At 42.5% G+C, this 23,048-nt stretch overlaps 1 protein-coding gene across 1 annotated transcript; it reads left to right on the top strand.

The window, feature by feature from the left end:
- Nucleotides 1-639: 639 nt before the first annotated feature.
- Nucleotides 640-5,320, top strand: LOC140458969 (probable G-protein coupled receptor 139). The gene is made up of 2 exons (XM_072553706.1): nucleotides 640-706; nucleotides 4,410-5,320. Exons 1-2 carry the CDS (start codon nucleotides 640-642, stop codon nucleotides 5,318-5,320), a joined length of 978 nt encoding a protein of 325 aa, XP_072409807.1.
- The last annotated feature ends 17,728 nt before the right edge of the window (nucleotides 5,321-23,048 follow it).

Below are 23,048 nucleotides of genomic sequence, written 5' to 3'. Positions count from 1 at the left end.
TAGAAGCCACAGCACCTTATCAGCTTGAGCTGCAGTATTGTTTGGTCTGTTTAGCTCAGGTCACCGAATCTGTCAAACACAAGTGCTGGTTTCAGACTGTTGGAGTCTGATTTATGAACCTGAGGGGCAACTTGTTCATGCAAATGGTGGAGTGTGTATGGAATGATGAGGTGATGGAGGCTGGTACAATTATGGCACAGAAAAGGCCATCTGGATGGGTAGATGAACAGGAAGTATTTAGAGGGCGAACTGTTGGCAAATGAGACGAGGTCAGATTGGGAGGCCTGGTCAGCTTGGACCAGTTTGACTGAAGGGTCTCTTTCTGTTCTCTATAACTCTGACTCTATGGTTTCTGCAATCCATTGCTCACAGAGATTGTCCTATTACTAAGCCATTAAGGCTATAAGCCTTCTCTTTGATATTTTCCTATGAAGTCAGAACTGAATAATTTGAATGCAACAGGGACTTAATATCTCGGTGCTAATATATTTTCCATAACAGATCAGAGATAGCAATGATGCAACTTTAACATTCCCTTGGGAATTCAAAAGAGTATAAAATAGTTTGTGAATACAGTAATACTATGATCAACTCAAAGATTTGGCTTCATCACCCAGGAACAGAGCCCTCATACACAAAATGCTGCAGTTGTTCACCATTGTTGATAAAGTATATTACATCACTATTGCTGCTATTGGTGTTCCTGGTAAGTTTATTTTAATATTCATTCACGGGATATGGGCATCACTGGAGAGGCCAGCATTAATGGTCCAGAGGGCGTTTTAAGAGTCAGCCACATTGCTGCCAGTCTAAAGTGACATATCGGTCAGTCCAGGCAAGGATGGCAGTTTCCTTCCCTAAAGGACATTAGTGAAACAGATGGACTTTTCCAACAATCCACAGTTATAATTAAACTCTTAATTACAGATTTTTTGTTTCATTCAATTCAAATTTCACCATCTGCCATGGGTGTTCAAACCTGGGTCCAGAGTACATTACCAGGGTGTCGGCACTAATACTAAGGACATGCAGGTCCTTGGACTCCTCCATCGCCAGACCATGACAACATGACGGTTGGAGGAAGAGCGCCTCATCTTCCGCCTGGGAACCCTCCAACCACAAGGGATGAACTCAGATTTCTCCAGTTTCCTCATTTCCCCTCCCCCCTCCTTGTCTCAGTCAAATCCCTCCAATTTAGCACCACCTTCCTAACCTGTAATCTTCTCCCTGACCTCTCCAGCCTCACCCCACTCCGGCCTATCACGCTCACCTTGACCTCCCTCCACCTATCGCATTTCCAACGCGCCTCCCTCAAGTCCCTCCTCCCTACCTTTTATCTTAGCCTGCTGGACACACTTTCCTCATTCCTGAAGAAGGGCTCATGCCCGAAACGTTGATTCACCTGCTCCTTGGATGCTGCCTGACCTGCTGCGCTTTTCCAGCAACACATTTTCAGCTCTGATCGCCAGCATCTGCAGTCCTCACTTTCTCCTCTCTGCACTAATAGTCCAGTGGTAATCCCACTCAGCCATTCCCTTTCCTGAGTAGAACTTTGAAAGTTGCATCAGTCCTTGCAATGGCATACCATGCCACCGTGCTTATATTTTGCTCAAAGTATTTGCCACTTGAATTCACTGTAGGTCAGTTAGCACTGCGATCATCGGATATGCATTATCAGGATTGTTGTAAATGTTAATTGGGAATCAATAATACGAGAATCCCTGTGAGCAGTAGATTGCAGAGATCAGACACTCATAGAGTTATACACCACAGAAACACAACCTCCGGACAAATCAGATATTAAGACGGTAAGGCTGTCCTGTCAGAGCACCTGTCTCTCCAGTTCCTTTTCCTTTTCCTTCATTTCTCTTCTCCTCTTTGCAGCAGTTTTTTTTTTCTTCCTCCCTCCCCGAAACTATTAAATGCCCCAACCTGGGGAATGTCGACGAGTCGTCACCGGAGACAGGGCGTGAGCTGAGCACACGGGCTGTACCCCAAAGCAGCAGCAGAGTGAGCAGGGGCCGAGAGAGGGACTGAATCTCGGGTTATGGCAGTAGGGAAATTCCGTGTGCTGGAATGGCATGTGGGCAATCCCGAGTCCCAGAGTGGCACGTGGGGAATCCCACGTTCTGGAGTAGCATGAGGTGAAGCATAACTGAACTTGTTGCTGCTGAGTGCCGGTGAGGGAATGGTCTGGACGCTGACGGGATGGGGGACACTGGTTGGACTTGGGGCCCTGGCACCATGTGCTGAGCTGCTGCTGTTGTAATTCTTTCCCAGACTGGAATGTAAGTAACTACCTCTTTCCTATCCCATTCTCAGACACTGTCAGTAATGTTACTGCTTTCCTCATGATCCTCTTTTGTATAACAGCATTATATTTCTAATAACTCTGTAAGATTTGTACTTGGACCGAAGGTGGTGCCATTAAAAGGCAGCCATTGTAAACACTTCCCACTGTACTCCTGTACTTCCACACTTGATAAGAAGTGACAACAAAGAATATTCAACGTGAACGGTTACATTTAGTCGATGATGGGCAAGGAAACCTTCCTTTGCTTAATAAATCGAGTTCTCCCCTACCCTTTTTTTTTGCTGAACACTTCCGGTTTTTCTTTCGAAGAATAGTTTGGAGGAAGAAGCGCTGATATTTCCTAATCTCAGGGAGTTCCACGAATGGAAAGCAGTGATAACCATTCACTAACACATCACCAGTACTGCGGACATAATTCCAGTCTTCAACATAACTAATGATTCGAAACGTCATTTCCAGAAATTGAGACAAATGTGAGGTGCTAAATGTTGGAAAGGCAAATCAGTGCGGGGCTTCTACTCTTAATGGTAGGGTCCTGGGGACCGTTGCAAACCAAGGAGAACTTGGAGTGCAGGGCCCTTGAAAGTGGAGTCGCACATAGACAGGGGAGTAAAGAAGGTCTTTCATACATTTGCCTTTATTAGTCAGTGCATTAAGTATGTGATGTGGCTGTACAGGACATTGGTTTAGCCACTTCTGGAAAACTACCTTCATGTCCGGTCACACTGCTATAGGAAAGATGCGTCTAAACTTGAAAGTGATCAGCACAGAGATTTACAGATTTACAAGGATGTCGCCGGGGACGGAAAGTATGAGCTAGAGGAGACGCTGGGCATGCTGGGGCTGTGTTCCCTGGAGCATTAAAGGCTGAGGGGCTTGGATAGAGTGAATGCTCAACGTCTTCTCCCCAGGGTAGGTGAGTCCAAAACCAGAGGGCGTTGGTCAAAGGTGAGAGGGGAACGATCTACAAGGATTTAAAGCAGCAGCTTTTTCACGCAGAGGTTGATGTGTGCATGGAATGAGCTGCGAGAGGAATTCGCGGAGCTCGGTAAAATAACAGCTTTTAAAGGGCATCTGGATGGATACATGAACACGATGGATTTCGAAGGATACTGGCAAAATACTGGCAAATGGGGCTGGATTAGTTTAGGAATATCTGGTCAGCATGGATGAGAGGACTGAAGGGTCTGTTTCTGTGCTGTTCTATAAGCAATCGTTAGGATGTTGCATAGACAGCTGGCTGTGTACATGGAGAGAGGAAACCATTTGCCAGAATAAGTTCAAATATGGTATATACTTTCTCACATGAAGGAATTCTTCATTTTGTCCTATCCTTTGTTGAACTGCTGGATCAATTGACAGCTCCATTTGGTTATCTTGTTGTTCATCAATAGGTTCGTTTATCTTACAGCACATTTCAGGTTCTCAATGGTTATCTCCTGACTGTCATGCCTTCAATCCCCACCTCGTGGTCCACTTGTTCATTCTGTGAGGATATGATCTCTTATTGTGGGTTCTGCTGTTCACATATTCTTGTGGAACATTGTTTAAGAATGTGTCTGACCCGTCAGGCAGGATTACACAACGAAATGGTGTCAAATCCATGGTTCTGGGCACTATGTGTTTAATACTAACATCAGTCTCTATCAGCTTACATTGTGACCATGTTAAAATGTGACCTTAAAATATTAAAATCCAGAGCTCTCTCGTTAAGAGAACAACCTAATTGTTGGGAACACAGAAGGGAAAAGAACACTTTACTGCACTCTTCATGTTGTTATTTTTCCTTCCACTAACAGAATGATGTCTGTGAAGACTGTACAATAGACAACAAGAACATATTCAGTTTGATTCTGTACACAACAGTAACGTAGTCAACTGACTATTTTCCACCTCCATTTTGCAGTACTTCGTGTTCAACACCATATACCCACACCCTTCGTTCATTGGGCACATCATAACGTGGGATGGAATCGGAATTAAAATGCTTTTTACATTTTAATATTTTCCTTGACAGCCCTAAAGCCATCTCAACTCAAATGGAAGGCTATTCAAACTACAATTTCTGAACTAATTTGACTTTTCACTCTTACAGTTAATGCACTGGCAATTGTGATTTTATCGCTTGGAAAATGCGGACTCTCCAAATGTACCACTCATTATCTGGTGGCCATGGCAACAGCAGATCTGATGGTCATCATAACTGACGTTATATTATATCAGCTAAATCATTACTTTTACCAGGGGTCATTCCTGCACCTCACGCCTGCGTGCATTGTGATTCAGTTCCTGCTTTTGGTGAGTTCAGACTGTTCTGTCTGGTTCACTGTCACTTTCTCCGCTGATCGGTTTGTCACCATTTGTTGCCGGAAACTGAAACTGAAATATTGCACCGTCAAAGCAGCAGCTGTTATTCTTTCAACAACCTTCACTCTATTCATTCTAAAAAATGCTCCGATTTTTGTGACACGAGAACCTATGATTGTGGTTGACAATGTACAGTGGTCCTGTCAAATTAAAGACAGCTATTACACTGAACTCGGGTGGGTGGTTTATGACTGGGTTGATAAAGTGCTAACACCATTACTCCCATTCAGTTTAGTTTTGCTCTTCAATGCTTTGACAGTCAGATACGTGTTAGTGGCGAATCGGATCCGCAAAGGATTGAGGAATCATAATACGGAAGAGAAGCGCAGTGATCCTGAGATGGAGAGCAGAAGGAAGTCAATGATTTTACTGTTTACCATATCGAGTAGCTTCATACTGCTGTGGTCACCCTATGTAATAAATTTCTTATATTATCGAATTGCAACAATTGATCCCAAATCTTACAACGAAAGTTTGCTTGTATTTGAAAGAATTGGATACATGCTTCTGAGTTTGAGTTGCTGCACAAATACGTTTATTTATGGAGTAACTCAGTCGAAGTTCAGGGAACAGTTCATTAGCGCTTTAAAATACCCACTGACTGCGATAAACAGAGGCATTACTTGTCGAACGAATTGAGGAAAGTCTCTAAGGCAGTACCATGTGCATGTTTTCCAGAGTGTAACATTGAGTAGCAAATGTCCATCAAATGATTTGTATCAAAACTGTTAGCTTGTATGAAAATACAAACAGCAGTGTAGGTTTAACGTTGATTGGGTGGTGTTTTATTTTGGATTGACATAATATTGAGACAAGTTTTTTAATCTTCACCTGAAGTCAACGTAATGAATAATTTGTTCAAGAAAGCTACACCATTGCAGCAGCCAAAGACATAAAGGAAAATCCACAAGACATCGACAGAAAAAAACTGAATTAGGGAAATTGCTTTCCATCAAATAGGTAGCACCGAATCTAACCATTGGGCCAGTACTTCGAGTTGGCAGTAAACTGCAAATGAGTCCATTCACATTGTATCTGCCTCTTTTCAGTTTGTTTTGGCAAAAACTTTCCCCTCATTTCATTTATCGCAGGAATGATTTGTTATGGTCCCAAATGATGTTAAAATAGGACAGTTCAGGTTGGAAATAGAAATCAGGATTCCTAGTTCATCTTTATTTCATTTCTCATTTCACGTGGTAAACTTTCAGAGAAAGATAAGCCTGGAACTCTGCACATTTCGTTTTAACAATGAAAATGGTCATGATTAAAGGATGAAAATAATGAGAAAGTATCTGTGCTCTTCACATGTAAAACGGTCTGACAGTTTTCAAAGTACATGGCAAAAATATCCTGTCATCCAACTTTACTGTACTAGAATGAAAGAGTTTCATTCTGTGCAACATCTATAGTTGTGAGTGAGCTGCTTCTTTCACTTTCTGTTCTTGGGAGTTTGTTAGTCTTTCCCTTGTTTATTCACACAAAAGAATATGCTTAGCATCAAAGGACCCTATCTGATTTATAACCAAAGATTTCTGGCTTGGAGATTTCATATTAATACATTTGCAGTAGGATAATAGTTTCAAACTGTTCTGAATTAACTCCTTTCTGCGGGTTAATCTATAACTATCCTCTTCCAGTGTCTGCAAAATGCCTCAAATGCCTCATTACTTTGGTTTTCATTTTACAATACAATATTTATTCTTCAAACCAAAAGCAAGTCAAAGGTCGCCATTGCTGATCGTAAAACCCCTGCAATGCAAATCATCTCACAATATCTCTCCAGTGTCAACCCACTTACCTGCTTTCTGACCCATGATGTTTTGAGTTCATTGCTCCCAAAAGGTTAACACATTACTTATTACCCTTCATGCATGCAGATTAAAATTCACATCTGAGCAGATCAAAAACTGAACGCAAAAGTACATTACATTCTCGCAACATAAACCATCCCATTAATATCACATTCCTATGCTTGCATAATATTGCCAGAAGTCAAACAACACCAAGTTATAGTCCAACAGGTTTATTTGAACTCACACACATTTGGAGCACTGCTGCTTCATCAGGTGGAGTGCTGAATGATTTCTGACTTTGTCCACCCCAGCCCAACACCAGCACCTCTATCATTGACATTGTTACACTCACGTTTTATTTTCGAAACTTCCAGATTCTGAATATTATAATAGTATATGATTTTCTTAATTTGTATTAGCTTTTTTGGTGCTATTTGCTGAGTTATTTGCTTTACACATATTCACATGCAAACATGCCTCAAGAGGAATAGAACTCTCAGTCTGTTCTAAACTATATAATAAAAAGACACTAATGAGTGCTATAGAATAACTTTCAATGTTTGTAAAAAATCGTTTGGTTCACTCACATCCTTTGAGGAAGGAAAGGGCTATCCTTACTTGATCTGACCACCATGTGACTCCAGACTGAAAGCAATGTGGTGACTCTGAGCTGACCGATGTGCAATTACTGATGGGCAATAAATTTTGGCTTCAGTGGCAACATCCACATCCAATGAATGAATTAAAATAAAACCAGATGATATTTAGGTCTCTGGCTGTCATCTTCTGTTTGTGAAAAAAAGGAATCTTGATTTTAAATGGTGACTGTGGTCTCACATTTCAGGTACAATAAATTCGTAGTAGAAAAAAATACTGAGTACTTTGAGTCACTTTCCCACTCTCTTCCAAAGTTAATTACTTAAACCTTTCTTGGTTACAAGTCACTAAGCCAGACCTTTTCTGTTCGCATGCATCAACAGGAAAGTGGCTTCCAACTCTGAACCATTGATCTCTCTCCGGCCTGCTTGCAGTCATTGGTTGCTGAACATCACATGGACAGTCTTGCTATCTTAAAAGTGACAATTCCTCTGAATTCTGGACAGTATCTGATATTTCATCGCCATCAAATCCAATTAAGAACGAATACAAGGGAATTTAAGATGCTCCAATTCCGACTTCAAACTGTTTCCATTCACCATGACCTTGTACTCCAATGGATCCTACGTCAACTATGGGTCAACTTTGAAACTCACACTGTTGCTCCCAAATCCCAACATGTCCTCTGTTCTCCATCACAGTGTCACCTTTTGTATCCCTGCAAGAAGTTCGTTGTCTGACTATTTCATTCCTCCGTATATTGACTGATGTTTTAAAGCCATCCAGTATTATGAAAGATATCAACATGCCTATGTCCTTATGACTCAGTAGGAGGAGGTCATCTGAAATCTAAAGGCTGCATTGAAAATGAATAAGTCCAAGGCTGATCAGATTATGACTATAATTCCACATTGCAACCTACCACTGATGCATCTCCACAACCTCTCCACCCCGCATCAGATTGCATGTGTCTCGTGAATATTAAGTGACTGTCTCCGCCACGCTCTGGTTAGAAAGTTACAAAGATAACTTTGTATTCATGATTTTCAGCAAACTGAATCTACAACATTGCTGACTCCTCAATCATTAACAGTTTATTTCACACAATTCTCTTTTTCAAGCTCACTTTTGGGACTATGTTGAAGGTTGACTTTTGATCATCTACCATATTATTTCTGCATAGGGATCAGCGTCACTGTATTAGGGTGAATCCTACTATGAAATACTTCTGGGTTTTCGTAAATCCTAGTACTTCATAAACATGTTTCTTTTGTGACTGACATATATTATTCTTGAACAATCATTTTGTTTGCATTTCAAGATCGTTTTGTGTGCTGACTCCATTTAGTTGCTTTTTCTCTGAATGAATATAATCTTATAATGATAGTGGGATTACAGGAGGAAAGCATCCTGTTTGTCTCATTGAGAAAAGTACGCTCTCACTTTCTGATACCACAGCAAAATGTAATTGTTTTATCTTGTTTTGATTTGGTCAATTGGACACTTTTGTTGTGTCAAATTGAGGACAAAGAGCTCAATTAAGCAGCTCACTTTAATGACGTCTTTTTTCAACAAAACAACAGTTACTTGATGAAGAGAGACATGCCGAGTGTAGTGATTGGAGCAAGGTCAACCAAGTGGACCTCAGAGAATAGGAATTCCCTGATATGAGCTGTTAATCCGGTCCAATCAGAGAACCCTGACTGACTGGCATAAAAAGAAGTGTCAGAGGCTCGACTCACACTCTGTCGATGGCTCTGAGCTAGCTGGGTCAGTGACATATACAATAATAGGATACTAGCCTTTCTGGAGCTGTGATTGACTGGGGGTATTTGCACATAACATGTACAGTCCCCAGCAGAGAGTAATCATGTTGTGACTGTCTGTGTGTGAGTCAGTGATGATTCAGTCAGTCAATGATGATTCAGTCAAAGTCATCGACAATTAGAAATTGAAGCTCTAATTAAGAAATAGAACTTCTTTAAAAAAAATTGAAAAGGCATCTGGGTGCGTGCATGAACTGGAAGGGTCAGAGGGATATGGACCAAACTCTGGCAAACAGGACTAGATTAATTTAGGATATCTGGTCAGCACATGTGAGTTGGACCAAAGGGATCTTTTTCCGTTCTGTACAAATATGTGACTCTGTGTTTCTAAGTGGCTCATGAAATAATGGATGCGTTGGTGTCAATATTCCAAAATTCAGAACCAAATGTGGGAAGGTTCGATGATGTTGCAAAGTAGCTGATATAGTCCCTCTATTGAAGAAGGAAAGGGTACGGAAAGCAGGAAATGCAGGTCAGTTAGCCTGGTGACTGGAATGAAGGAGAATCTCATTGGAAAAATTGGGAAGAATCAGCCTGATGTTTTGAAATGGAGAACATTTTTAGTCAGCTACTCGGAATTCTTTGAAGGAGTAACATGTGCTATTGATAAAGGCGAGCCCATTGATGTATTGTATTTGGATTTCAGGAGTCATTTGATACTACATGAAAGATTATTGCAGAATATTGGAGTTGATACTACAGGGGAATCACATCTCAGATACTGTCTGTGGTTTTGTTCTCCTGAAAGGAAGGATGACAATGCATTGGAGGTGGTTCAAGGAGTGTTCAGTTAATTGATATCTGGGATAGGTGAGTTATCTGATAAAGAATAATTTTACAATTATTGTAGGTGGGAGTGATTCACCTGGTGTGTAAAATCCTGGGTGGGCTTTACCAGCTAAATGTGGAAAGGATACTTCTGCTTACATGTCAACACTGAGCTAGGGGATATTGCATTGTAATTAGAGGTAGCCTTTGCAGAATAGAGGGGCAATTCTTCTTTGTCTCAGAATGTTGTGTGACCTTGAAATCCTCTGTCTCAGAAGGTGGCAGAAGTGCGATGATTAAACATTTTTAAAACGGGCTTGATAGATTGGGCGAGGGAGTTAAAGATTCTTAGGATCAGGTGAAAATATGGAATTCAGAACACAGAAAAATTCACCATGATCTTAGATTATTTCCTCATCAATCTATGTTGAAATGTTGCTACACTCTTCTGGAGCAGGCAGAATTTGAAACCAGGTCTTCAGGCTCAGAGATAGGGACAATACTAACACTCCACGTGAATACTACCTCATGATCTTACTCAATGGTGGGGGTGAAGTTGCCAAATGGCCTACTTCAGTTCCTAAGTAGTCTGTTCAGCTCAGTCAGTTGTATGTAATTCACTTATTTGCATGTTTTCAACCAGTTGGTGCTAATGCAGCTGTGGTGGTCATTGTACCCACAGTTCCCCTGGGCTGAAAAAGGCCCTATTTCTCAAAATTTGGAAATTGCACAAAGGAAAAAGCTCTTTGCTTACAAACAGTTCCTCAGCTTGACTCGAATCACAGGTTTTATGGGGGTTTTTTTTCACAGAAACCAATCAACGAGTCTTCCTCTTCCATCAATTGTAATCGATAAACCAAAGTTGCATCCGTTTGTCAACTGTTGATGGTGATTCAGATGGATGTCAGAGGTGGTCCATGACATAACACCAATATGGCTGCCACCTGATGGGATAGACCCAATTTCATCACCAAGCAGGGAGGTCAGAAAGAGCAAGAGATAACCGCCTATCATATCTATTTTAAGTATTTTCCAGTCAATTTCCAAACGACCCTTAGTTTTGAACTCTCGCATTAGGGAAAAGACCCTTGTCATACACCTTATCATTGCTTTTTAGGATTTTATAAACCTCTATAAGGTCACCCTTCTGCCTCCAACAGTTCAGTGAACAAACTCCAAATATATCCAGCCTCCCGTTATAACTTCACTTCTGACAACATCCTGGTAAATTTCTTCTGAACTCTGTGTCCAGTATTTTTAAAAAAATTGTGGGGATGTTGGCGTCCCTGTCTGGGCCAGCATTTATTTCCCAACCTTACTTTCCCCTTGAAAAGATGGTGGTGAGTTAATTTTTTGATCCGCTGCAGTTCACCTGCTGTAGGTAGACCCTCAATGCCATTAGGGAGGGAATTTGAGGGTTTTTAACCCCGTGACAGTGAAGGAACAGCAGTATATTTACAAGTCAAGGTGGTGAATGGTTTGGAGGAGAACTAAAAGCAACTTTATTCCTATGTATCTGCTTCCCGGGTCCTTCCAGATGGAAGTGGTCGTGGGTTTCGAGGGTGCTGTCCAATGGTCGTTGGTGAATTTCTACAGTGCAGCTTTTTGATGGTACACACTGCTGCGACTGAGTGCTGGTGGGGGAGGGATTGGATGCTTGTGGATGTGGGGTCAATCAAGCAGGGGCTGCTTTGCCTTGAGAGTGCTGTTGGAGCTGCACCCAGCTAGGCAAGTGGGGAGTATTCCATCACACTCCTGACTTGTGCCTTATAGATGGTGGACAGATTTTGTGGAGTCAGGTGGTGAGTCACTCACTCACTGCAGCATTCTTAACCTCTGACCTGCTCTTGTAGACACTGCATTTACATGGTGTGTCCAGCTGAGTTGTTGGTCAACGATATCCATCAGGATGTTGATAGTGGGGAATTCAGTGATGGCAACACCATTGAATGACAAGGGGTGGTGCTTAGAGTGTCTCTTATTGGAGATGGTCATAGCCTGGCATTTATGTGGCATTAATATCACTTGCTACTTCTCAGCCCAAGCCTCGATATTGTCCAGATCTTGGTCCATTTGATAATGGACTACTTCTGTGTGTGTGTGGAGTGTGAATAGTGCTGAACATTTGTGTAATCATCAGCAAACATGCCCATTCCTGACGTTTTGTTGGAGGGAAGATCATTGATGAACCAGCCGAAGATGGTTGGGTCTAGGATAGTGCCCTGAGGTGCTCTGTAGAGATGTCCTAAAGCTTAGATGACTGACCTCCCACAATTACACCCATCTTCCTGTGTGCCAGCTATGACTCTAACCACTGGAGTTTTTGTCCCCTTATACACGTTGAGTCCAGTTTTGCTCGGGCTCCTTGATGCGACATTCGATTGAATGCAGCTTTGATCTCATGGGCTGTCTCTCCCACCTCCCCTCTGGAATTCATCTCATTTGTCCATGTTTGAACCAAGGCTGTTATGGGGTCAGGAGCTGAGTGGCCCGAGCGGAAAACAAACTGGGTGTCACTGAGCAAGTTATTGCTGAGCATCTGCTGCTTGAAAGCACAATTTGTGACACCTTCCATCACATTACTGATGGAGCAGTAACTGCCTGATTTGGATTTGTCCTGCTTTTTATGTACAGGGTGTCCTTATGTAGCAGGTGACAAGAATTTCAATCATTAGATTAGATTAGATTACTTACAGTCCAACAACTTTCAGCCCAACAAGTCCATACCGACCCACCGAAGAGCAACCCACCCCATTCCCCTACATTTACCCCTTTACCTAACACTATGGGCAATTTAGCATGACTAATTCACCTAAACTGCACCTGTTTGGACTGTGGGAGGGAACCGGAGCACCCAAAGGAAACCCACGCAGACACGGGGAGAATGTGCAAACTCCACACAGTCAGTCGCCTGAGGCGGGAATTGAACCCAGGTCTCTGGCGCTGTGAGGCAGCAGTGCTAACCACTGTGCCACCGTGCCACCCCTCAAAGCAAGCAGCTCATTCACCACCAATGGGACTTCCATGTCTTAACCTTTCCTGCCTTTGTCATCTTATGGAATCAAACTGTCATTGACGTCTCATTCTTCTTCACCCAACCAATTGGATTGTTTCTTACTTTCTGTTCTTTCCAAGTGCCTCACGATTTTCAACGAGCTTATCAATATTCCTCTCTGTTTTCCCAAACAGTTCAAGTGTCTCCAATTATTTTTTTTTAGATAAAGGTTCCTTCACCCTGGAACTATTTGCAATGATCCTGTTTGTAGTCTCCCTCATGCCTTTAGAAAGCTAAGGAAATTCAGCACGCCCACAATGACTCTTACCACCTTTTATAGATGCACCATTGAAAGCATCTTTTACAAATGCATCACAGCTTGGTATGGCAACCGTTCTGTCTAACACCGCAAGAAATTGTGGAGAGTTGTGAGCACAGCCCAGGCCATTACGCAAACCAGCTTTCCTTCCACTGACCCCGTCTACACTTCCCGCTGCCTTGGGAAAGCAGCCAACATAATCAATGACCCCTCCCACCCTAGTTATACTCTCTTTAATCAGGCAGAAGGTACAAATATCTGATAGCACGTGTCAACGGAATCAAGAACAGCTTCTTCCCAACTGTTATCAGACTTGTGAGTGGATCCTTCATATATTAGAGTTGATCTTTCTCTGCACTTTCTCTGTGATTGTAACACTGTATTCTGTATTCTATTCCATTACCCTGATGTACGTGCGTGAGGTATAATTTGTCTGGATAGCCAAAAGCAATACTTTTCACTGTATCTCAGTACATGACCATATCAAATCAAGAATTTACTATCCTTCATTAACTGCTCTCACATCCCCTGTCTTGTTACTGACTTACCAAATTCCTCCTGCTCCTATAATCCTTTTGGAATCACTTTATTTTGATCTGTCTCTCTGTTGTCTTCCAGCCAAATTGAATCACTTCCCATTTCCCCACATTGAATTCCATTTGCTGTTTGTGCACTCATTTCATCACTCTTCCCATGTCCTTTTGAGGTTTGGCACTGTCCTTCTCGAGCATCTGTAGCTCAGTTGGCTGGACAGCTGATTGACTCACAACTTTGGACTGCAAGAGGAAACTGGTGCACCTGGAGGAAACTCACGCAGTCACTGGCAGAATGTGCAAACTCCACACAGCCAGCTGCTTGACAGTGGGATGGAACATTCTTTTGCACTAAAAAGACTGTAGATTTTCACTTACTTCTTCATTATTCTGCTTGTGTAACTAAGGTTTTGTACTTCAGTACTTCGTACCCAAGATAGTCTGGTGTGCTTATACTGTATAATTTTCACTGCAATCTTGTACCTCTAAATTTAAATCTAAAGTGTGACTGGTGATCGCATGCAGGCCTCTGTGGATTTCAGTAATGCTAACGTTGGGCTAAAGATGTAACCATGCAGAAACACCTCCATGCACCTAAATAAGTACACTATGGTTCAATCAGTTGGTGCTGATGTCGCCATGGTGCCCCAGTTCCCACAATTCCATTGGGCTGACAAAGGCCCTATTTCTGATAATGTCCTAATTGCACCATGGGAAAATCCTTTTGCCAACACACAGTTCCTCAACATGATATGAATCACAGCTTTTATGCATTTTTCTCAGCTTTCAGCCAGCAAGACTTTCTCGTCCTTCAATTTTGATCAAAAAACCAATGTTGCCTTCATTGGTGGCGGTGATTCTGAATTAGTACAATGGATGTCAGGGTTGGTCCGTGATATAACACCAATATGGCTGCCACCTCATGGGACAGGCCCAAATTCATTATGGAGCAGAGAGGCCAGAAGGGCAAGAGCTAACTGACCCTCATGTCTGTTTTAACTCTTTCTCCTGCAGGTTAAACATGATCTATCATTTTGAACTCACACACCCAAGGGAAAATATCCTTGTCATTAGCCTTATCCATGCCCCTCAGATTTTATACCCCTCTATAATGTCAACCTTCAGCCTCCTACTTTCCAGTGAACAAACTCCCAAGCCATCCAGCCTCTCGTTACAACACAGACCCTCCATTACTGGCAACATCCAGGTAAATCTCTTCAGAACTCAGTTCAATTCAATTTTAAAAAATCTTTGTGGGGATGTGGGCGTCGCTGACTGGGCCAGCATTGAATGTCCGTCCCTAAATGCCCTTTCGGAAGGTGGTGGTGAGCTGCTTTCTTGAACTGCTGTCATTCACTTGCTGTAGGTTGACTCACAATACCATTAGGGAGGGAATTCAGGATTTTGACCGAAAGATATAGAAGGAATGGCAGTATATTTCAGTATACTCCAAAGTATATGCTGCCCTATTCCTTCTGGATGGAACTGGCCGTGGATTTGGAAGGTATTGTCTAAGGATCTTTGATGAATTTCTGCACTGCAGCTTGTAGATGGTATTCACTGCTGCTAATGAGTGTTGGTGGTGGAGAGGAAAGATCCTTGTGGATGTGGTGCTAATCAATCGAGGGCTACTTTGTCTTTTGTATATTGTTGGAGCTGCACCCAACCAGGCAAGTGGAGAGTATTCCAACTCACTCGGGATTTGTGTTTTGTAGATGACGGACAGGCTTTGTGGAGTCAGGAGGTGAACTCCTCACTGCAGCATTCCTAACCTCTGACCTGCGCTTCTACCCACTGTGTTTGTTTGGTGAGTCTAGTTGAGTTGCTGGTTATTGATAACCCTGCAAATCAGTGAGGGTAACATTATTGAATGTCAAGGGGTGGTGGTTAGACTGTCCATTATTGAAGATGGTCATAGCATGGCATTTGTGTGGCATGAATATTACTTGCCACTTCTCAGCCCAAGCCTGGATATTGTCCAGATTTTTCCATTTGATAATGGACTGCTTCTGTATTTGTGGAGTCGTGAATAGTGAATACAACATTGGGAGACATGGGATTGAGGGTGATTTAACGGTTTGGATTAGAAATTGGCTAGCTGAAAGAAGACAGAGGGTGGTGGTTGATGGGAAACATTCATCCTGGAGTTCAGTTACTAGTACGGTACTGCAAAGATCTGTTTTCGGTCCACTGCAGTTTGTCATTTTTATAAATCACCTGGATGAGGGCAGAGAACGATGGGTTAGTAAATTTATGGATGACAACTCAGGTCAGTAGAGTTGTGGATCATGACAAAAGATATTGTGAGTTACAGAGGGACATGGATACGTTGCAGAGCTGGGCCAGGAAGTAGCAAATCGACTTTAATGCAGAAAAGTGTGAGGTGATTCATTTTGGAAGGAGTAACAGGAATGCAGAGTACTGGGCTAATGGTAAGATTCTTGGTAGTGTAAATGAGCAGAGAGACCTCAGTGTCCAGGTACATAGATCCTTGAAAGTTGCCACCCAGGATGATAAGGTTGTTAAGAGGCATATGGTGTGTTAGCTTTTATTGGTAGGTTGAGTTTCAGAACCATGAGGTAATGCTGCACCTGTACAAACCTTTGCTGTGGCTGCACTTAGAATATTCCATACCGTTCTGGTCAGGGCATTATAGGAAGGATGTGGAAGCTTTTGAACAGGTTCAGAGAAGATTTACGGGCATGTTGCCCAGTCTGGAGGGAGGATCTCACAAAGAAAGGCTGAGGGATTTGAGGCTGTTTTCCTTTGAGAGAAAAAGGTTAAGGGGTGAATTAATTGAGACACGTAAGATGATCAGAGGGTTAAATAGGTTGGACAGTGGGAGCCTTTTTCCTCAGATGGCAACGGCGAGCATGAGGGTACACAGCTTTAAATTGAGTGGTGATAGATGTAGAACAGATGTCAGAGATAGTTTCTTTACTCAGAGAGTAGTAGGGGCATGGAAAGCCCTACCTGCAACAATAGCATACTCACCAACGTTAAAGGCATTTAAATGGCCACTGGATGTGTATATAGATGAGAATGGAATAATTTCGGTTAGATGGGTTTCAGATTGTTTCATGGGTTGGCACAATATCGAGGGCCGAGGGGCCTGTACTGAGCTGTAATGTTCTATGTTCTAATATTCCATGTTCTATGACTGTCAAAATGGTATAGGCCATCTTACATGTTGACCATGGAGCAATTCCACAATTTTGCAAGGCCCAGGTCGCCATTAATCTGGGTAATGAGCCAAGAACTGGGAAGATCAATAAAGACCATCCAGGGAACTTGGAAACAATGCGTAAACATTTTTTCCAAGGTTGGCGGCGTACAAATTAGGAAGGAATAATCCATATAAATGGCATCCATCGACTTACCTCGATCCACCATCTTTGTCAACGCTTTAAAAATGAGCTTTTCCAAGCATGAAGTACCCTCATGAATCCATGCTGACTCCCTCCAATTAGCTGAATCCGTTGAGGTGATTTGTTGCCCTATCCTTGATGATAGGTTCTAACAACTTCCCCATCGCAGTTATCAGGCTGACTCATCTGTAATTCCTTGGTTTCCCTTCTCAAAGAGTGAGCAAATTCATGACCGAGATGTGCAACTCCTGACTATAGGGAATTCTGAAAAATGATGTTCAGTGGCTCAGCAAAATGTTCTCCTCCCTGCTTTAACGCCCATTGATGGAAGTTTTCAGGTCCTGGGATTTGTCACTCTTCAGTTCCATTCATTTCATAGAACATAATACAGTCTCTCCAGTGTGGAAACAGGCCTTTTGGTTCAACAAGTCCACATCGACTCTCCAAAAAGTAACCCACCCAGACCCATTCCCCTGCCCTTTTATTCTGCATTTACCCCTGATTAATGCACAGAAGGTAAACATCACTGAATATTATGGGCAATTTAGTGTGGCCAATTCACTTAACCTGGCTATTTTTGGATTGTGGAAGGGAACCAGACCACCCAGACATGGGGGAAGAATATGCAAACTGGATACAAGCAGTTGCCCGAGGCTGGAATCAAACCCAGGTGCCCAGCGCTGTGAGGATGCAGTGCTAATCACTGAACCATCACGCTGCACCATTTATGTATTATTGATAATTGACTTTTGCTGATTTTATTTAGATATTGGCCTGATCCTCAGTTAGTTTCTATGGAACTTCCAGCAAACTACCTCCTTGTCTGCTCTCAATACTGAAACGTGCTAATCGTTCAGCATGTCTGCTATTTCAACACTATCATTGACAATATCCCCACTCTCAGCCTTCAGTGAGGACCAGCATTAATCTAAGCAGCTGCTTTCCCTTTCTATAACCAGAAAATCATTTCTTACTGTTTTTACATTCCGTAATTGTTTCCTTTCATCATCCTTTTTTAGCTGATCTCATAAGCTGTTTTGTGGCCTCCCATGTTGATCCTTGTCTTTGTCTCTTGCTGTGGAATGTGTGATGGTTCTATGTATTTTCTTTCATTTTATGCTGCTCCTGACATCTTTGGATCTAGAAAGGTTAGTGCACTGCAGAAATAATGCAACTGTTGCTAAACAGGTGAATAGTGAATGGAGATATTCTTTCTAAATATTCATTGCAATTCTCCCACTGTTGTCTTTTGTTTAGTATTTGCTATGCACAATATTTATCTTTGAAAGATGTTACCATTCTGCATGTTGTTTTAAATCACTTGCACCAGGATGTTGCCTCGGCTGGAACTTATCAGTTATAAGAGAAATTGGGTATAGTGTTGTTGTTTTTGTTTAGTCGAGGAGATTGAGAGGATATGATCGGAATGAATAAAACTGTAAGTAGAAAGAAGCCTTTCCCCTTGATGGCGGGATCAAGGAGCAGGGGCGTAGACTTAAGGTAAGGGGCAAAGTTTACAGAGGAGAGGTGAGGAAAAGACATTTTCACATTGAGGTTAGATGGAATTTATAAGGATGTTATCAACACTGGACGGCTTGAGAATTAAGGAGAGGCAGGTTCCGAGTCATAGGTAGAGGCAGGTTCAGAGCTTGGAAGCACGGGATCTTTTTCTCTGGAACGTTGGATGCTGAGGGGTGACACTACAGAGTTTCATAAACACATGAGGGTCATGGATAAGTTGAATAGGCAAGGCCCTTTCCCCAGAGTAAGAGGTGTTAAAGCTAGAGGGTATAGGTTTAAGGTGAGACTGGAAAGATTTAAAAGAGACCCAATGGTTAACTTTTTCAAACAAAGGGTGGTGCGTGTATGGAATGATCTACCAGAGGAAGTGGTGGAAGCTGATACAGTTACAACATTTTAAAGGCATATGGATTGGTATATGTATAGGAGGGGTTTAGAGGGATATGGGTTAATTGCTGCAAAACAGGCCTAGATTATTTTAAGATATCTGGTCTTCATGAACGAGTTGGACCGAAGGGTCTGTTTCTGTGCTGTAGAGTTCCATTACTCCATGCAAAGGAAACTGATGATGTGGCACCCCAATTCAAAATGGGAGAGAGGGAAAAACAGGTAACTATTGGTCAGTTAGCTTAACATACCTCATTGGGAATATGATGAAGTCTATTATAAAAGATGAAACACGAGTATTTTGAAACATGTTTTACAATCGGAGTGAGCATTGCGTCATGAAAGGGAAATGATACCTGAAAATGGAGTGCAGTTCTTTGAGGAAACAACAAACAGGGTAGAGGAAGTGGAACAGCTAGTTGTAATGTTTTGGAATTTCAATGAGGTGTCACACATAGAAATCATTGCAGGATAGAAATCATTAGCACTGGGTGGAGAACATGCCCAGGGATAGAGGACTTGCTAACTAATAGGAAGCTGAGTTTTACAGAGGGAAAACTATAGAATGATGACTCATTCAAGACACAAATGTTGACAGTATGTCTTAGTGATGTGAATGACAGAAATGAATGTTCTATCATTTACACGTAGGTGGGAATGCAAAGGATAAGGGTGGCCCACAGTTTTACAGACAGGGGAAGGAAGTTGGAAACAAATCTTGACTGACAAAATATAAAATGGGAAACTGGGAGGTTGCACATTTAGTCAGGAAGAATAGATTAGATTAGATTACTTAGTGTGGAAACAGTCCCTTCGGCCCAACAAGTCCACACCGCCCCGCCGAAGCGCAACCCACCCATACCCCTACATCTGCCCCTTACCTACACTACGGGCAATTTAGGATAGCCAATTCACCTGACCTGCACATTTTTGGACTGTGGGAGGAAACCGGAGCACCCGGAGTAAACCCACGCAGACACGGGGAGAATGTGCAAACTCCACACAGTCAGTCGCCTGAGGCGGGAATTCAACCCGGGTCTCTGGCGCTGTGAGGCAGCAGTGCTAACCACTGTGCCACCGTGCCGCCCAATAAGAGAGCTGAAAATTATTTACAATGGCAAAGGATCAGACAAATCTTTAGGAGAGAGAAATTCGTGGGTCTTAGTGCATGAATCCCAAAAAAAAAAGGTCTTGTAGAGTCACAGAGATGTACAGCATGCAAATAGACCCTTCAGTCCAACTCGTCTGGTCCAACCAGATATCCTAAATTCGCAGAAAGTGAGGGCTGCAGATGTTGGAGATCAGAGTTCAAATGTGTGGCTCTGGAAAAGCACAGAAGGCCTAGCAGAATCTGAGAAGCAGGAGAATTGACATCTTGGAAATAACCCCTTCATTATTCTTGACAATGTCATTACTAACATGGGCAGCATGGTGGCTTAGTGGTTAGTACTGTTGCCTCATAGCGCCAGTGACCTAGGTTCAATTCCAGCTTTGGGTGACTGTCTGTGTGGAGTTTGCACATTTTCCTCGTGTCTGCGTGGGTTTCCTCCAGCTGTTCCAGTTTCCTCTCTCAATCCAAAGATGTTCAGGTCGGGTGAACTAGCCATTCGAAATTGCCTATAGTGTTCGGTGCATTAGTCAGAGGGAAATGGGTCTGGGTGGATTACTCTTTGGAGGGTAGGTGTGGACCTGTTGGTCCACACTATAGGGAATATATCTATTTATAATGATAAACAGAAAAATCTAACCTGAAATTTACATGTTGATGTATCCTATCACAGTCAGATTTCTTTCAAGTCCCCACCATGATGAAATGAAATTCACAACCCGAGTAGCAAACATTTCAATGCAGCTTAGAAGGCATCCGATCCAGATGTATCAACACTTGGTATGGCAACTGCTCTGTTCAAGACCACAAGAAATCACAGAGTTGTGAACACAGCCAAGCCTGTCATCCAAACCAGCCTTCCTTTGAGCTGTGGGAAAGCAGCCAACATCATCAAACACCACTCCAACACTGGTAATACTCTCTTCCACCCTCTTCCATCAGGCAAAAGATACAACATCTTGAAAACACGGACCAACAGTTTCGAGAACATCTTCTTCCCTGTTCTTATCAGGACCTCTTGTATATTCGAGTTGATCTTTCTCTGCCATCCTCTGTAGCTGTAACTCGATATTCTGCTTTCAGTATAATTACCCTGATGTACTTACGTAAGGAATGATTTATTTGGATAGCAAGCAAAGCAACACTGTCACTGCATCTCGGTGCATGTAACAATACTAAATCAAATAAATTCCAATCCGCTGTAGTAGAATATTAAGTGGTCTGAACTTCAAATATTTTCAAGCAAGCGATTGATATGTTTTATCAAGCTAAAAAGACTAAGGAATGTCAGGAGAATGCTGGGAATAGGGCCTTGATTTGGATAGTCATTAATATTAGGAGGTGAAGTAGGTGTGTAGGACCGATTGGCCTAACCCTACTCGTACATTCTATGTCTCTATGTTTGATTGGGATGCCTCCGTAGAAGCCACAGCACCTTATCAGCTTGAGCTGCAGTATTGTTTGGTCTGTTTAGCTCAGGTCACCGAATCTGTCAAACACAAGTGCTGGTTTCAGACTGTTGGAGTCTGATTTATGAACCTGAGGGGCAACTTGTTCATGCAAATGGTGGAGTGTTTATGGAATGATGAGGTGATGGAGGCTGGTACAATTATGGCACAGAAAAGGCCATCTGGATGGGTAGATGAACAGGAAGTATTTAGAGGGCGAACTGTTGGCAAATGAGACGAGGTCAGATTGGGAGGCCTGGTCAGCTTGGACCAGTTTGACTGAAGGGTCTCTTTCTGTTCTCTATAACTCTGACTCTATGGTTTCTGCAATCCATTGCTCACAGAGATTGTCCTATTACTAAGCCATTAAGGCTATAAGCCTTCTCTTTGATATTTTCCTATGAAGTCAGAACTGAATAATTTGAATGCAACAGGGACTTAATATCTCGGTGCTAATATATTTTCCATAACAGATCAGAGATAGCAATGATGCAACTTTAACATTCCCTTGGGAATTCAAAAGAGTATAAAATAGTTTGTGAATACAGTAATACTATGATCAACTCAAACATTTGGCTTCATCACCCAGGAACAGAGCCCTCATACACAAAATGCTGCAGTTGTTCACCATTGTTGATAAAGTATATTACATCACTATTGCTGCTATTGGTGTTCCTGGTAAGTTTATTTTAATATTCATTCACGGGATATGGGCATCACTGGAGAGGCCAGCATTAATGGTCCAGAGGGCGTTTTAAGAGTCAGCCACATTGCTGCCAGTCTAAAGTGACATATCGGTCAGTCCAGGCAAGGATGGCAGTTTCCTTCCCTAAAGGACATTAGTGAAACAGATGGACTTTTCCAACAATCCACAGTTATAATTAAACTCTTAATTACAGATTTTTTGTTTCATTCAATTCAAATTTCACCATCTGCCATGGGTGTTCAAACCTGGGTCCAGAGTACATTACCAGGGTGTCGGCACTAATACTAAGGACATGCAGGTCCTTGGACTCCTCCATCGCCAGACCATGACAACATGACGGTTGGAGGAAGAGCGCCTCATCTTCCGCCTGGGAACCCTCCAACCACAAGGGATGAACTCAGATTTCTCCAGTTTCCTCATTTCCCCTCCCCCCTCCTTGTCTCAGTCAAATCCCTCCAATTTAGCACCACCTTCCTAACCTGTAATCTTCTCCCTGACCTCTCCAGCCTCACCCCACTCCGGCCTATCACGCTCACCTTGACCTCCCTCCACCTATCGCATTTCCAACGCGCCTCCCTCAAGTCCCTCCTCCCTACCTTTTATCTTAGCCTGCTGGACACACTTTCCTCATTCCTGAAGAAGGGCTCATGCCCGAAACGTTGATTCACCTGCTCCTTGGATGCTGCCTGACCTGCTGCGCTTTTCCAGCAACACATTTTCAGCTCTGATCGCCAGCATCTGCAGTCCTCACTTTCTCCTCTCTGCACTAATAGTCCAGTGGTAATCCCACTCAGCCATTCCCTTTCCTGAGTAGAACTTTGAAAGTTGCATCAGTCCTTGCAATGGCATACCATGCCACCGTGCTTATATTTTGCTCAAAGTATTTGCCACTTGAATTCACTGTAGGTCAGTTAGCACTGCGATCATCGGATATGCATTATCAGGATTGTTGTAAATGTTAATTGGGAATCAATAATACGAGAATCCCTGTGAGCAGT

This window comes from Chiloscyllium punctatum, chromosome 34, assembly GCF_047496795.1.
Source record: "Chiloscyllium punctatum isolate Juve2018m chromosome 34, sChiPun1.3, whole genome shotgun sequence".
Taxonomy (NCBI): domain Eukaryota; kingdom Metazoa; phylum Chordata; class Chondrichthyes; order Orectolobiformes; family Hemiscylliidae; genus Chiloscyllium; species Chiloscyllium punctatum.
Note: the sequence above shows the minus strand (reverse complement) of the source record. Positions and strands in the feature narration are given on the sequence as shown.